Source organism: Peromyscus eremicus, chromosome 5, assembly GCF_949786415.1.
Source record: "Peromyscus eremicus chromosome 5, PerEre_H2_v1, whole genome shotgun sequence".
In the NCBI taxonomy this organism is placed as follows: domain Eukaryota; kingdom Metazoa; phylum Chordata; class Mammalia; order Rodentia; family Cricetidae; genus Peromyscus; species Peromyscus eremicus.
The window spans coordinates 8,864,011-8,879,945 of NC_081420.1; the positions used below are offsets into that span (position 1 = coordinate 8,864,011).

Sequence of the window (15,935 nt, forward strand, 5' to 3'; positions counted from 1 at the left end):
TTTTTTAAGATTTATTTATTATGTATACAGAATGGGGTGCCAGATCTCATTACAAATGGTTGTGAGCCACCATGTGGTTGCTGGGAATTGAACTCAGGACCTCTGGAAGAGCAGTCAGTGCTCTTAACCTCTAAGCCATCTCTCCAGCCCCATATATTTAATTTTTTAACTGAATTAAAGAGGGACAACACACAAGTTATGTGCATGTGAACGCAAATGCCTGCAAAAGCCAGAAGAGAGCCTTACAGTGCCTGGAGCTGAAATACCAGGCAGTTAAGACCCGTTCAACATGTGTGCCAGGATCATAACTCAGGTCCTCTGCAAGAACAGTATGTGTTCTTACTGCTGAGCCCTCCCTCCAGGTCCTCAGACTGGAGTTTTAAAAAGAAAAAAATATATACATATTACAAGCTCTTGACAACATTAAAGGGAAAAAGGGACTTAAATCATAAAGAGACATTACAACTGAAATCATTAAGGACTATACACCAACAAACTGGACAATCCAGAAGAACTGAATAAATTCCTTGAAATAGTCAATCCAACAAGACTGAATGAATGAAATGAATCATTTTTAAAAAACCTAAATAAAGCAGAGCTAATGTCTTTGATTCCTGCACTTGGGAGGCAGAGGCTGCCTGGTCTACAGAGCTAGCTCTAGGAGAGCTGAAGATATACAGAGAAACTGTCTTGAAAAACAAAGGGGAAAAAAAATCTAAACAGACATAATAAGACTGAATAATCAAAACACTTCCCAGGGCTGGAGAGATGGCTCAGCTGTTCTGAGCACTGGCTGTTTTTTCCGAGAAAGCAAACATCCACACGGCAGCTTATAACCGCCTAACTCCAGTTCCAGGGGACCTGACACCCTCTTCTAACCTCTGTGAGCACCATATTTGCAAGCAAAACCCATACACATAAAATAAATTAAAAACAAAACAAAACAAATTTCCAACAGGGCTGGAGAGATGACTCAGCAGTTCAGAGCATGTACAGCTCTTCCAGAGGACCCAAGATCCCCAACACCCCCATCAGGTGCCTCACACTGACCTATATAACTCTAGTTCCTGGGGGTCCAACATCTTTGGCTTGTTGAGACCTGAACTCATGTGCATTCTCTCTGTCTCTCTGTCTCTCTTAAAAAAAAATAAAAATAAAATTTAAGAACAACAGCAAAGCCCAGGAAGCCCACAGTTCACTGGAGCATTCCTCCAAGCAGTTCAGTGTTCTCAAACTCTTTCAAAGCTGAGCATCTACAATCCCATCACTCAGGAAGCTAAAAATCAAGATGATCTCAATGGAAAAAGTACAGTTTCTTTAACAAATGATTATGGGAGCACTAAATATCCACATCAAAAGAATTCAGGCCGGGCGGTGGTGGCGCATGCCTTTAATCCCAGCACTTGGGAGGCAGAGCCAGGCGGATCTCTGTGAGTTCGAGGCCAGCCTGGGCTACCACGTGAGTTCCAGGAAAGGCACAAAGCTGCACAGAGAAACAGAAACCCTGTCTCGAAAAACCAAAAAAAAAAAAAAAAAAAAAAAAAGAATTCAGGGCCGATGCCTTCCACCACACAAAAAAATTAACAACAAAACAAATAGGTATATGACTTAAGACAATTAAACTGAAATACAGGGAAGAACGTTATCACATTGAGATGGACAGTAGCTTCTTGGCTATGACACCTAACAAAAAATATCAAGAGCAAAAACAGTGAAAATCATTACATAAGACTTTAAACTTCTCAAAAAAAAAAAAAAAAAAAAAGTTAGCTGGGCACAGTGGTGCTCCTTTAATTCCAGCACCAGGATCTCTTGAGTTTGAGGCAGCCTGGGCTACAAACCAAGTTCCAAGACAGCCAGGACTACACAGACACCCTGTCTTAAACACAAAACTTAAGACTCAGCAGAGGAAAAAAGTAGCCCATATGATAGGATTTCTTAGCACGTCTCTTAAAGTAGAGCCTCTCAATTACCGCCTGGATCCCAAAATGTCAGTCAACTTTATAAGGTAAGAAACCGGAAACGAAGAAAAAAATTGTTAGGACTTACAAAAAGAAAGGAAGAAAGGCTTCTGATAAAAATGAACTGTGGGGCATGTAACTCAGAGTAGAGTACTGACAAGCATGCAGGTGGTCTTAAATTCAATCCCCAATAGCAGCAAAATAAAATACAACAAAAAAGTCTGAAAATACAGAAACCCCAGCTTCAGATTCCAGTCTTCTAAAATAAAACTGTTTCTTAATCGAGTAATAATTCTGCCCACCCAGTTTGTAAGACATTTTTTTCCATTACAACAGACAGACCCAGGACTTCAGAACAGCAAACCGCAACTCATGAAAGCAAATTCTCTAATCACTTTCTACCAGATGTCACCTTACCTGGTTCAGGGAGTTTGGTCTGTGGTGTCAAACTGGGAATTCCTGTCTCCTTCTCCACATCACCCATGCAAACACTGGATTTATCACAAATGTTCAGCCGTGGCCCAACTGAATCCGAGTGGCCGGCATGATTAGGATCTGCTGCTGAGTCCTCAAGTATGCTTGTAGGAGGAGCTCTTTGTTCTAAGTAATCATCCCGCCCCTTCTGCACAGGGTCACCAGGAAGCAAGACTCCAAAGGCACCCTCAGAGTTTTCTTTTTCCCTAAATCTGTTAGTGCGTTTTCCAGGCTTAGGGCGCCTTTGGTTTAATCGCTGCCACCGCTTTTTAGGCACCACTTGATTAACACCATGGTGTTCATCATTCTCACTGTTAATTTCAGAGCCTAGCTCTGGGTCTTTTCTGTTCTCAAAAGGTTCTTTTTCAAGAATTTTATCAGGGTCGGATTGTTTAACCTTGCTATCAAAATGTACATCAGAAAAATGGGTGTCTTCATTTCTTAAATGGCCCATTTGCTGAAGAGGCTCTTCTTTCCCAAGATCTTCAGCCCCACCCCTTGATGGGCCATTCAAGGAGCTTCCACTTTCTTTGTCTCCCAGCTGGTTAGCGCCAATGGGCACAGCTGGAAGTCGGTTCAACTTTCTTTTGCGCTCCGTCTTTAAGGCTTTGGGGTTTACTGGGGGTTTTGCCATCTGGGCTGAAACTGCTTCTCTCAATTTGGATGATGGCTTTGCTCGGCCACAGTTGCGCCTTGGAATACAGTTTGAGCGACTTTTACCACAAGCAGGGTCTCTTTTGTCTGAGGCTAAGCCAGACAGGGAAGAAGATAATTCTCCAGACAATGAAGAGTCACCCCCACTAGAACTCAGCCGGATTGTGTCCTGAGTGCCATCTCCAGTTTTTTCAGAATTGTGTGTGGAGCCTCCTAACACCAAAACCTTTGATGCCCCTACAGGGCTACTAGTAGAACAGTCCCCACGATCTGGAGTGCGGTAAGAAGCCAGATTTTGAGCAGTCATCAACCGCTGCTCCTTTGTCTTACTATCATGCATATCTTTTAGCATCATTAACAATGTACTAAATTTGTAATCTGGTTCAATAGGTATATGATTCTGACTAGAAGCAGAAGAAAACAGTAATGGCTTTGATGACTTGGATGTTCCAGAGTCACTGACATCTTCATTTAATGATCTATATGAGAGTTCCTTCAACTCTGATAGAACATGCTTCACCACCGCTGTTTCTATGTCACTCGAATCTCTGGTTTTCTCATGCATATTGTTCAGTAGTTTTAGGCCCTCTGCTTTCCCACTTTTGGATATGCTGGCCAAAGGAGAGCCTTTGGTATCAGAAGAACAGCATTTTAAGCTGAGGTCCTCACTTGTAGCTGAGGGTTCTGCATCAGCTGGGTTTTCTTTATGCTTGCATTTTATACTACGGAACTTGGGCTGTCTGCTTTTCAAAGGTAACAGAGTTTGATTTGCAGCTCCACCCTTTATCAATGAGTTTTCACTACAAATGCTTGGTGGTGCACTGAATTTTGGAGTGAGACTGTCGTTTCTAAATTCTGGTTGGGTTTTGGGAACAGGAGTACGGACTTTAATATCAGAAAGATTAACCTGAGATATCTCAGTAGTTCCAGACTCCACTGTCTTGGTAGAATCCATTAAGTGGTCTGTATGTGAATTAGTAATGACGGACTTCTGTTTTTCTTTTACTCTGTTTGTGGCAGGATATCTAGAATACTTTGTTTCATTTTTGTGCATGGATAAAGTATTCTCTGTCCTATCAAAAGCATCTGTAATTTCAAGGACACTGTTATCAAATTCTGTGTTATGTTCTATAGGATCCAGATCACTGCTCCCATCATCAGAAGTGGTACACACACTAACAGAATCACTTCGCTTTTCCTCATCGCCAGCTCCAATATAGCAGAGTTGTACTTTTGAGCTGCACACCAGGCCTGACTGGAGTTTCTTTTTCTCTATAGAATGTTTAGAGATCAAAGCACTCTCAGACAAACCTGATAAAGAATCACAATTTGAAGTCTCAAAATCTGCCTTAGTAGTGCTCTGCATACATGAAGAAAGGAGGAAACTTCCTGGTGCAGTTTTAGATCCTGTGAGGCTGTTTGCTATCCTGGAAAGTTCATTAGAAGCCTGTTTATCAGATACACTCCCAGAGATAAAGTCTAGGCCAAGGCTCTCTGGAATTTTCCCCCTCCGGTCCTCTTTCTGTGCGTCAAATGGCAGGAGGCCCTTTTTCACGCTAGTCCTTTTTATACTATCAGAGCTTTTTCTAGCTCCAGACTTGTCACAGGGCTTTTCCTTTTCATCTGCAGAATGCTCAGAATCAAAAGCCAGAGACTTCAGGCAGCCATTAAGCAACAGGTCGTGTTCTGACTCGGGATCATTTGTACAGTCCTCAAATAGCATAACTTCTTCACTGTCCAACTTGATAGAACTGGTGACACATTTTTGGTTTTTAGATCCCTTGGGAACATCATATTTCTCAGCAAGACCAACACTGGCTTCCCATTTACTCAAAATTTTCTGAGGAACCTTAAATTAAAAGGAAAATAAGATTATCAATTATTCCAAAAAGAAAGGGGAAAAAAAAGGAGATAATAAGCATCTCAAATCAGAATCAATCTAACATCCTATCATTCAAGGGTTTGTTTTTGTTCCTTTTTCTTTCTTTCTTTCTTTTTTTTTTTTTTTTGGTTTTTTGAGACAGGGTTTCCCTGTGTAGTTTTGTGTGCCTTTCCTGGAACTCACTTTGTAGACCAGGCTGGCCTCAAATTCACAGAGATCCGCCTGCCTCTGCCTCCCGAGTGCTGGGATTAAAGGCATGCGCCACCACCACCCGGCAAGACAGTGTCTCACTATGCAGCTCTGGCTGTCCTGGAACTCACTGTGTAGACCAGGCTGGCCTCAAATTCACAGATCCCCCTGCCTCTGCCTCCCAAGTACTGGGATCAAAGGTGTCCACAAGTATGCCTGGCTAATCTTGCTGTTCTCCTCTCTGAAGCTGGGTGGTGATGGCAGACATCTTTAATTCCATCCAGCACTTGGGAGGTAGTGGAAGGTAGATTTCTTAGTTCGAGACCAGCCTGGTTTACAGAGCAAGTTCTAGGACAGCCAGGGCTACACAGAAAAACTCTGTCTTGAAAAATCAAAAACAAATAAATAAGTTACCTATCATAACTGCAAGAACTAGTACCATAAAAATAAATGCCCTCTTATTATTTATCAGCAAAACCGAGTGGACTATTAACTTCAACTAAAAGTAGTAACAGTAGATTTCTAAAGGAAGACCCATTTCTAAAGACTCATACCCTCCATATTTACACTGTAGAACAAAATAGTATTTTCTTCCTGACATGTAATAAAGGACACAAGAATACACACACTTAGCTTCACAAAAAGAAAGAAGCTTCAAAGAAGAAAAGCATGAAAAAACAAGATAAGAGGAATGAGTGGGTCAGGTGCCCCTACAGGACCTGAAATTTGAAGTTCTAGCTATCACCAGGGTACTTAATTAACCAAGGCTCTTCTATATGTGCTATGAATGACTTGGAGTATAACCAAATTATCTTCGGAACATAATTACTTAATGCAGAGATACAAAAACAAAGCAGGTACACAAAATCCATGTGGTCATCTCTAAATTATTCATGAAGGAGGATATCCAGACTCTGAAGCACACCTACTTTTTCAGACCCTTCCATCCTTGGATCTCTGTAATGTTATTTGCAAGAGTCTACCTACTAGTCACAAATAACTAGAATGCTCCCCAATGCATATAAAATATAATGTCACAAGACAGGTACCCTCTTCCTGTAAGGTACTACACTGACCTTTTAGTCAATTTCAGACATAATCACACATACATCTGTGCTAATGTTAGTGATCAAAGTAAATCAGGTTGCCAAAAGATAAAAGCCCTAATGAATTCTTCTAAAGAGAGTGATAAATCTACACAGCTAAATAAAACTTGACACAAAATCTGATGCCTCCCCCCACACTGCCATGCAGGGAGAACAGTGGCAAGAAGCAGTTAAACTCTTCCATCCTAACAACTGCATACACTAGTATTGTGAGAAGATAGCCTTATAATATAGTAAGTATTTTATAATCTTTAAACATTAGAATAGTTATAAAGTACAAGCTGCTATACCATCTTAAGAGATGCAGACAACCAAGCAGTGGTGGCACACGCCTTTAATCCCAGCACTCAGGAGGCAGAGGCAGGAGGCTCTGTGAGTTCAAGGCCAGCCTGGTCTACAGAGCCAGTTCCAGGACAGCCAGGGCTACACAAAGAAACCCTGCCTCTAAATAAATAGATGATGGATGGATGGATAGATGGATGGACGGACGGACGGATGGACAAATGAATTGATGAATGAGTAAATAAATGAATATTAAAAGAGGAAGGGAGAGAGAGAGATAAGGACAAATCCCATGCACCTGTTATAAATGGCAGTTCATGTTTCTCATTAACTCTGAATTATCCAAATTATGATTCTGAAAACAACAGTACAAAAGCAGTTATATACACTGGATTATGAAGCAAAAATCTAAGAACACGTGCCCTTTGTTTTTCTGACAGTCTTGTTCTATAAACCTGGCTGGGGCTTAGACTTTACTATGTAGACCAGGCTGGCCTCAAATCTGCAAATGATCCTCCAGCCTCTGCTTCCTGGGATTACAGGTGTAAACCAACAAACACCCCAGCTCTACAAACTGTTTCTTATACAATTGACAATAAAAGCTGGCCAAGATGTTCATACCTAGAGTCCCAGCTACTCAAGACATTGAGGGAGAAGGATCCCTTGGGTATTGAAGTTGAAGGTTAGTAGGAGCAGTACGGCAAGAGCCTATGACTAACTAAACAACTGACTATAAAAGAATGTGAAATCACAGGGACAGAGAATGACAATTACCAAGAACTACCAAGAAAAGGGAAACAAGGAGTTATGGTTTAAGGCTGTAGCTTCAGCTTCATAAAATGAAAATAACAAGGGCTGATAAATAACAAGCTCATCAATAGGGCACTTTCCGAAACACGTCAAAGGCCATGGATTCAGTGCCCAACATGGGGTGGGGGACATGGATGGACCGATACCAGAGACAGAGAAAAAGAGACTGAATGACAAGTTTACGTCACTTTTTTTTTTTGGGGGGGGGAGAGGTTGAGACAGGGTTCTCTGTGTAACCCTGGCTATCCTGGAACTCGTTCTGTAGACCAGACTAGCCTCAAACTCACAGAGATTTGCCTGCCTGCCTTCCAGTGCTGGGATTAAAGTCCCCCACCCTCAGAGTTTTATGTGTATTTTAACAAAAATCAAGGTCAGCCTGGGCTATATAGCAAGACCCTGTCTCAAATATGTACATGTGCACACACAGTTTTTAACAAAAGAAATCAAACTTTTCTGATAAGCAAACTGTAACAAAGCATCAAGCAAAAAAATACAAATGTTTAATTCCCAGCACCATATAAATTAAGGGTGATGGTGCATTCCTGAAATCCCAGCACTTGGGAGGTGGGGGTAGGAGGATCTGGAATTCAAGGTCACCCACATCTATAAAAACAGTAACAAATAAAACCACCACCTTTTGAGCTGGGCTTAGTGGCACAGCCTTTAATCCCAGCACTCCAAGACAGAGGCAGGTGGATCTGAGTAAAAACCAACCTGATCTACATATTGACTTAGCAATTTTCAGGACAGTCAGGGGTATATAGAGACTCTGTTTCAAAAACAAGTAAAAGAATTGAATAAAAAGCAACAAATGTTCATAAACCTAGTGTGCAGGCACATGCCTGTGTTCTGAGCATTCTTGAAGACTGTGGCAAGAGAACTGCCAAGTCTGAGGCCTACCCGGGCAACAGTGAGACCCTGTCTAAAAGAAAAAAAAACAAACAAAACAGGAACAAAACTCACACATACACACAAAGAGAAATGCTCATGATTAAAATATAACTAGGTATGAAACTACAAAGTTAAAAACTGGCAAAGAATAAAACTAAAAAGCCTTATCAAAGTTGGATGTTATGGGAACATTTCTCCAATTCTAGCACCTGGAAAGCTGAGGCAAGAAGGCCTGAGTTCAAGAACAGTCTAAGGTGAAGAGCAAGACCCTATCTCAAAATAAATGAATAAACCCATTTTGCATTTTTAAGAGAAATAATTAGTATTCAAGGTAAGCAGAATCTTTTGTTTTTATTTTACTTTCCTGTTAGGTCCTAAGGACAAAAACAAGGGATTTATGCTTAATAGCTCTTCCAATGAGTTAGATCCTTAGCCCTCATTCTGACCATTTCTTCTTGCAAAGAAGATAACCAAAGAAGACTGTAGTATCCCCTTCTTTTTGGCAAGTCAGAGGTAGGTAAAATCACTTCTCAAAAAACTCAGCATAAGCCGGGTGGCATTGGTACATGCCTTTGATTCCAGCACTCGGGAGGCAGAGCCAGGTGGATCGGGAGTTCGAGGCCAGCCTAGGCTACAGAGCAAGATCCAGGACAGACACCAAAACTACACAGAGAAACCCTGTCTCAAAAAACCAAAAAAACCAAAAAACAAAACAAACAAACAAAAAAACCAAAAAACCCTCAGCACAAAGTTGTATGGAAACTAGCCACAGCTAATCCCTACAAAATATTCGACTTTCTAGTGAATACTTCTTCAGATATCCTACTAACCAAAGGTAATAGTGTATTTCAAACCTATAATGCTGTTTCTTCTACTTCTTCCACAAGCCAACCCACAAGAAGATAATTTTTGAGAGGTCCTCTTGTTTATAGATTGTCTTTACCTTATGCCTATATCCTTTTTCTTTCTGTTTCCCTCTTCTCCTAAGGACAGGGAGTTCTTCAAATTGATGCCTGCCTTCAAACATGACGATTGCTTTTCCAGCCACCCAGGCTTTTTCAGAAGGATCTCCAAAAGCCTCCACGTAGTATTCTCGATAGGGCCTCCTATTAGCGACTAGATAAGGATAAAAAAAGGTGTCATTATTTCAAAAGGGTGAGTACTCAACATCATGATCATAGCCAAATCTTCTATAGCCACAGGAGCTCTCTGGGCCACTCAGACAGACTGCTCAGCAGGTAAAAACACTTGGCACCAAACCTGACAACCTGAGTTCAGCCTGAGTTTGGTCTTAAGAAACACATGATGAAAGGAGAGCACTGAGTCCTGCAGGTGTTAGAGCACTTGAGTATGTTAGAGGCCCCAAATATATATATATATTCAAAACCATGCTGAATGGCTGGAGAGATGGCTCAGCTGTTAAGAGTGACTCTTGGTGTTCTGAGGACTTAAGTTCAATTCCTAGCACCCAGATCAGGCAGCTCACAATCTCCTGTAACTCCAGGTTCAGGGAATCCAACATCCTCTTCTGCCCTCTGTGAGCACCCTCAAATACACATAAAAACAAACAGAAGTATTTTTGAAGGGGCTAGAGATAGCTCAGCAGTTAAAAGCATGCATAGCGGGGTTGGGGATTTAGCTCCGTGGTAGAGCGCTTGCCTGGCAAACACAAGGCCCTGGGTTCGGGCCTCAGCTCCGAGAAGAAAAAAAAAAAAAAAAAAGCAAAACGCATGTATAGCTCTTGAAGAGGATCTGAGTTGGGTTCCCAGCACTCACATCTGGTGACTCCCAATTGCCTATAACTCCATCTCTGAGGAACCCAATGCTCTGACATCCACAGGCCTGTGTACTCATTACCCACACACAGACACCCACACATACAAGTAATTAAAATAAATCTCAAAATAAAAAAGAAAACCCATGTTGATTACAGGGCTGGAGACACGGTTAGCCAGGTGGTTGCTCACAATCATCTCTCTCTCTCTCTAGTCCCAGAGATCTGATACCCTGTTCTGGCCTCCATAGGCACTGCATACATGTGGTGCACAGACACACATGCAGGTAAAACACCTCCACACATAAAAACAATAAAAAATACATCTTAGCCAGGCGGTGGTGGCGCACGCCTTTAATCCCAGCACTCGGGAGGCAGAGCCAGGTGGATCTCTGTGAGTTCGAGGCCAGCCTGGGCTACCAAGTGAGTTCCAGGAAAGGCGCAAAGCTACACAGAGAAACCCTGTCTCGAAAAAAAAAAAAAAAATACATCTTAAAAATATAGGTAGGCCAGACATGTACTAGAGAGATGGCTCAGTGGTTAAGAGCATTGGCTGTCCTTCCAGAGGTCACAGGTTCAATTCCCAGCACCAACATGGCCGCTCACACCTGTTGTAACTCAGTTCTAGGGGATCTGACACCCTCACACCAATGCACATAAAATTAAATAAATTCAAACAAACAAACAAACAAACAAGTGATGGCTCAGAGGTTAAGAGCACATATTGCTCCTGCAGGGGACCCAAGTTCAGTTCCCAGCACCCATTTTACAAGCCCAACAGCCACATGTAATTCTAGTTGCAGAACTCTGCCTTTCTTGCCCTCTGGGCCCCACCAGTGCTGGTGTTATAGATGTTCCCACAGTGCCTGGACTTTTCTGTCACTGAGGATTGAAATTCAGTCCTCCTGCTTTGAAAGGAAAGCACTTTACTTTCCATCCCCAGACCCCAAAATTTGTGTTTTCTAACATCATTTGAAATATTTAACCTAAGGGGGACAAAAAGAAAAATCACTTTATTTTTATATACTGTACTTATACTACATTGTAATTTTAATATTCACATCAACTAAGAATTGGCACAACTCTCTAACTGCTAAATCTAAATAAATGTATAGCTGTCCATTTCATTATACTTAAAATTTTCTGCAGGCTTGAAATTTTTCAAAGAAGAAGCTGGAGGAAAGCCCTGCACTGCTATGACTAGGGCTGGCGAGAGGGCTCAAGCAGGTAAAGGTGCTGTGGCTAAGCCTGACAATCTGAACTCAATCACTAAGACTTAACACCCCCAGTCCTCGACCTTCACACGTGCCGTGGGCACGTGTACTTAATATATGCATATACATGAACACACATACTTTTTAAACAAGTGCTGCAACATCTCTCACAGGCTACTGGACAATGGCAACAACAAAAGAAATAACAGCAAGCACACTCAGGAAAAATAGAGTCATTACTACAAATGTTCAGTAAGGTTTTTTTAAACACAACTGATTACAGCTTGTCATAAACAAGAAAACAAAACGGAAAATATTTAAAGGGAAAGCTGGAGAAAGAAACATGAACGAAATAGCAATGAGCTCATTTCTCTAAATGCATTAGAGCTCCCAGAAAGGAAGGTTTTTGTTTATTTGGGGGGGGGGGGAGTTTGAGGGGGAAGGAGGTTTGAGACAGGGTTACTCTATGTAACAGCTCTGGCTGTCCTGGAACTTGCTTTATAGGTCAGTCTGGCCTCAAACTCACAGAGATTCTGACCTCCATGTATGGTGATGTTTTATTTTGTACTAAAATGTTACTTGTATGTTAATAAATAAAGTTGCCTGGGGGGGGTCAGAGCTATTAGCAAGCCACAGGAAAGCAGGGCGGTGGTGGTGCATGCCTTTAATCCCAGCACTTGGTAGGCAGAGCTAGGTAGATCTCTGTGTGTTCAGGGATACAGCCAGCATTGGATACACATGCCTTTAATCTCAATACCAACCATAGAAGACCTGGAGGTCTACACAGACAGGCAGTGACGGAGGTGGTCATGTGGTTGGGTTTACAACCAATGAGAAGGCAGAACCAAAAGTCTTTATAAAGACTTAAACACAGGAAGTAGCTTAGCTCTCTTTTGGAGAGGTAGACCACTGCAGGAGGAAGGGTAAGGTTTTAGCTCTTAGCTCTGACCTCTTGGCTTTCTTCTTTGCATTGGTTCTGTGTTTCTTATTTAATAAGACGGTTGATTACATCTACATTCGTGAGCATTAGGCCTACATGTGGTGTGTATTCATACATACATACAAGAAAAATGCTCATATATATAAAATGAAAAAATAAAAATAATAAAATCTTTCAAAAAAATTTTTTTTTTTTTTGGTTTTTCGAGACAGGGTTTCTCTGTGTAGCTTTGTGCCTTTCCTGGGACTCACTTGGTAGCCCAGGCTGGCCTCGAACTCACAGAGATCCGCCTGGCTCTGCCTCCCGAGTGCTGGGATTAAAGGCGTGCGCCACCACCGCCCCCGGCTCAAAAAAAGTTTTTAAAAAAGCAATCACTAGAGGACTGGAGAGATGCTTCATTGGTTAAGAGCACTGGCTGCTCTTCCAGAGGACTCAGGTTCAATTCCCAGTACCCACATGGCAGCTCACAACTATGATTCCAATTTCAGGGGATCCAACACTCTTACACAGACATACATTTGACAAACGACCAATGAATATAAAATATAAACAAATAAATCATTTAAAAAAAAAGCAAGCACTATAAGCAAAACTGCCCAGAATACTTCTGTTGATGGCCCTGTTCCTAACACTGATTATAAGCCAACATTGTTTGGTACACTTCTTAGGAAATTACCTATTTAATTATTAGCTGGTGGCTTCTCTTTTTTACTGGACTCTAATTTCCCAGTAAGATAAGCAAGGTGATTATTTTGTCAACTGCACTGGCATAGGACTCAACCTACACGATGTAAATAGTATTTGAAAAATAAACAACTACAGTGAGTAAGAAACCAAAACTTAATCTCATCACTCAGGGAATGTGATAACTAGTTTTATGTCAACCTGACAAAGGATAGGGTCATTTGGGAAAAGAAAATCTCAATTGAGAAAATGCCTTAGCAGACCTGTGGTGACCATCAATGTGAGAGGGATCAGCTCACTGTGCATGGTGCCATCCCTAGCTATGGTCCTGGGTGATAGGAGAAAACTGGCTAAGCAAGCCAGTAAGAACACTCCTTCATGGTTTCTGCTTGTTCCTGTCTCAGGGTTTGCCCTGAATTCCTCAGTGATAGAGGCTTAGCAAGCCAGTAAGAACACTCCTCCATGGTGTCTACTTGTTCCTGAATTCAGGTTTGCCCTGAATTCCTCAGTGATAGATATTTGTGGAAATATATATATTATATATATTTATATAATAAATATATATCTGGAAATATAAGATGAAATATCCACCCATCCAGTCAAAAAAAAAAAAAAAAAAGAGAGAGAAAAGAAAGGAAAAAAAAGAAATATCTACCCATCCCCAAGTTGCTTTTGGTCATGGTGTTTAATCACAGACTAAAAAGTCTTAAGACAGCAAGTCAGACACAGACAGATCTCTCTGAGTCAGAGGCCAATCTAGACTACATAGCATGTTGGGCATGGTGGTGTGTGCCTTTAATCCCATTTAATCCTAGCACTCAGGAGGAAGAGGCAGATGGATCTCTGTGAACTTGAGGCCAGTCTGGTCTACAAAGCAAGGACAGGGCTATTACACACAGAAACCCTGTCTAGAAAAACCAAAAGGAAAGAAACCAAAACTCTACAACACAAGTAGAGTAGCAGAAAAAACAACTCCAGTGCTGGCAAGGTAGCTCAGCCATTAGGAGCACTGGCTGTTCTTATACAGGACCTGAGTTTGATTCCCAGCACCACATGGTAGCTTACAACAGTCATAACTCCAGTTCCCAAGGATCCAGTGCACTCTTATGGCCTCTACAGGCACTGGGCATAAACATGGTGCACATACATGCATGAAGGCAAAACACATAAAAGAAAAAGAAAAATAAATCCTTTAAAAAACAAATAAAGGGGCCAGGCGGTGGTGGTGGTGGCGCACGCCTTTAATCCCAGCACTCGGGAGGCAGAGCCAGGCGGATCTCTGTGAGTTCGAGGCCAGCCTGGGCTACCAAGTGAGTTCCAGGAAAGGCGCAAAGCTACACAGAGAAACCCTGTCTCGGAAAAAAAATAAAAATAAAAAATAAAAATAAAAACAAACAAACAAAAAACCCTGTAGGGGCTGCAGAGATTGCTCAGTAGTTAAGAGCACTGGCTGCTCTTCAAGAGAATAGAGGTTCAATTCCCAAGACCACACAGGTTCACAACTGTCTATAACACCAATTCCAGGGAATCCAACCTCTTGCAAACAGGTAGGCAAACCACCCGACCACATAAAATAAAAATAAGTAAATCTTTAATCCCAGCACTCAGAGGCAAAGGCAGGTGAATCTCTGAGTGCAAGGCCAGCCTGGTCTACAGAGTGAGCCCCAGGCCAACCAAGGCTATGTAGAGACCTTGTCTCAAAAAAGAAGAAAAAAAAAAAATTAAATAAAAATTCAAACTATAAAATCAATTTCAGCAATCTCACTTTTCCTTTTTGAGGGTGAGAGTGGGTCAGGGGGAGTATTTACAGGTTTGGGGGACAGTATAATTCTGCAATAGAAGCAAGATAGTCACTAGTTTGAAGCCAAACTAGTCTACACAGCAAGTTCTAGACCAAGACAAATAATAAAACCCTAGTCTTTTCAAATAATAAAAATAAGCATCTGCAGAGATGGCTTAGCCATAAAGAACACTTACTGCTCTTCTAGTACCAGAGTTCAGTTCCCAACACCCATGGCTCACAACTGCCTGTAACTCCAGCTTAAAGAGATAGAACACCACTGACCGCCTTAAGTACTTGCACTCACTCACACTCTCAATCAGACACACATACATACATTATTGAAAACTATAAAAATAAGTAAATCAAGTTTTAGATTTTAGCTTTAAGACATTTAAAATATCTTAGATTCAAACATATTAAACCAAGTGTGGTAGTTTGAATGTAACTGGCCCTTATAAGTTCATAGGGAGTAGCATTATTAGGAGGTGTGGCTTTGTTGAAATACGTGTGGCCTTGTTGGAGGAAGTTTGTCACTGTAGAGGTGGGCTTTGAGGTTCCCTATGCTCAAGCTACACCTAGTTCAGTTCAATTCCTGTTGCCTGCAGATCAAGATTTAGAATTCTCAGCTCCTTCTCCAGCACCATGTCTGCCTGCATGTGGCCATGTCCCACCATGATGATAATGGACTTTATCTCTAAAACTGTAAACCACCCAATTAAATGTTTTCCTTTAAAAGAATTGCCATGGTCACTGTGTCTTCACAGAAATAGAAATCCTGAAACACCAAGTAAAAAAAAAAAAACAAATTACAATAACCAAAGAAAAATATTCCAAATCAAGATTCTGTCATTCTTTCTTGTTAAGGCAGTTTCATGTATCCCATATTGGCCTCAAACTCACTGTGTAGACAAGAATGACGTAGAAATCCTTAATTCTCCTGCTTCCAATCCCCTAAATCAGCCATTCTCAACCTGGGGTTTATGACTCCTTTTGGGATTGAATGACCCTTTCACAGGGTCATAACACCACATAAAAGATCATAACGCCACATACACTGGGTGGCACACACCGATAAGACACATGGAAACAGAGAAGAACAGATGGTCAGACAGCTCAAAGCCAGCCTGGGGTACATGAAACCCCATCTCCAACAAACAACAAGGGGGTAAAGGGGCTGGGAATAGATATTAATTGGTAAAGCTAAATAGTCATTTCCATTTTCCATTCTATATATACAGAATAGCTGAGAATTTTTATTTAAAACAGTCTCATTATGTTACTGCCTTCAAAT

General features: G+C 41.4%; 1 protein-coding gene across 5 annotated transcripts in view; it reads right to left on the reverse strand.

Moving 5' to 3' along the window:
- The window catches only part of Nsd1 (nuclear receptor binding SET domain protein 1), a 109,935-nt gene that overhangs the window by 74,666 nt on the left and 19,334 nt on the right, over window positions 1-15,935 (reverse strand). For all 5 annotated transcript variants that reach the window (XM_059262872.1, XM_059262874.1, XM_059262871.1 and 2 more), the window contains 2 exons: window positions 9,193-9,365; window positions 2,379-4,938 (listed from right to left, as the gene is read on the reverse strand). In XM_059262872.1, coding sequence (XP_059118855.1) covers window positions 2,379-4,938; window positions 9,193-9,365 — 2,733 coding nt within the window. The remainder of the gene's footprint in view (window positions 1-2,378; window positions 4,939-9,192; window positions 9,366-15,935) is intronic.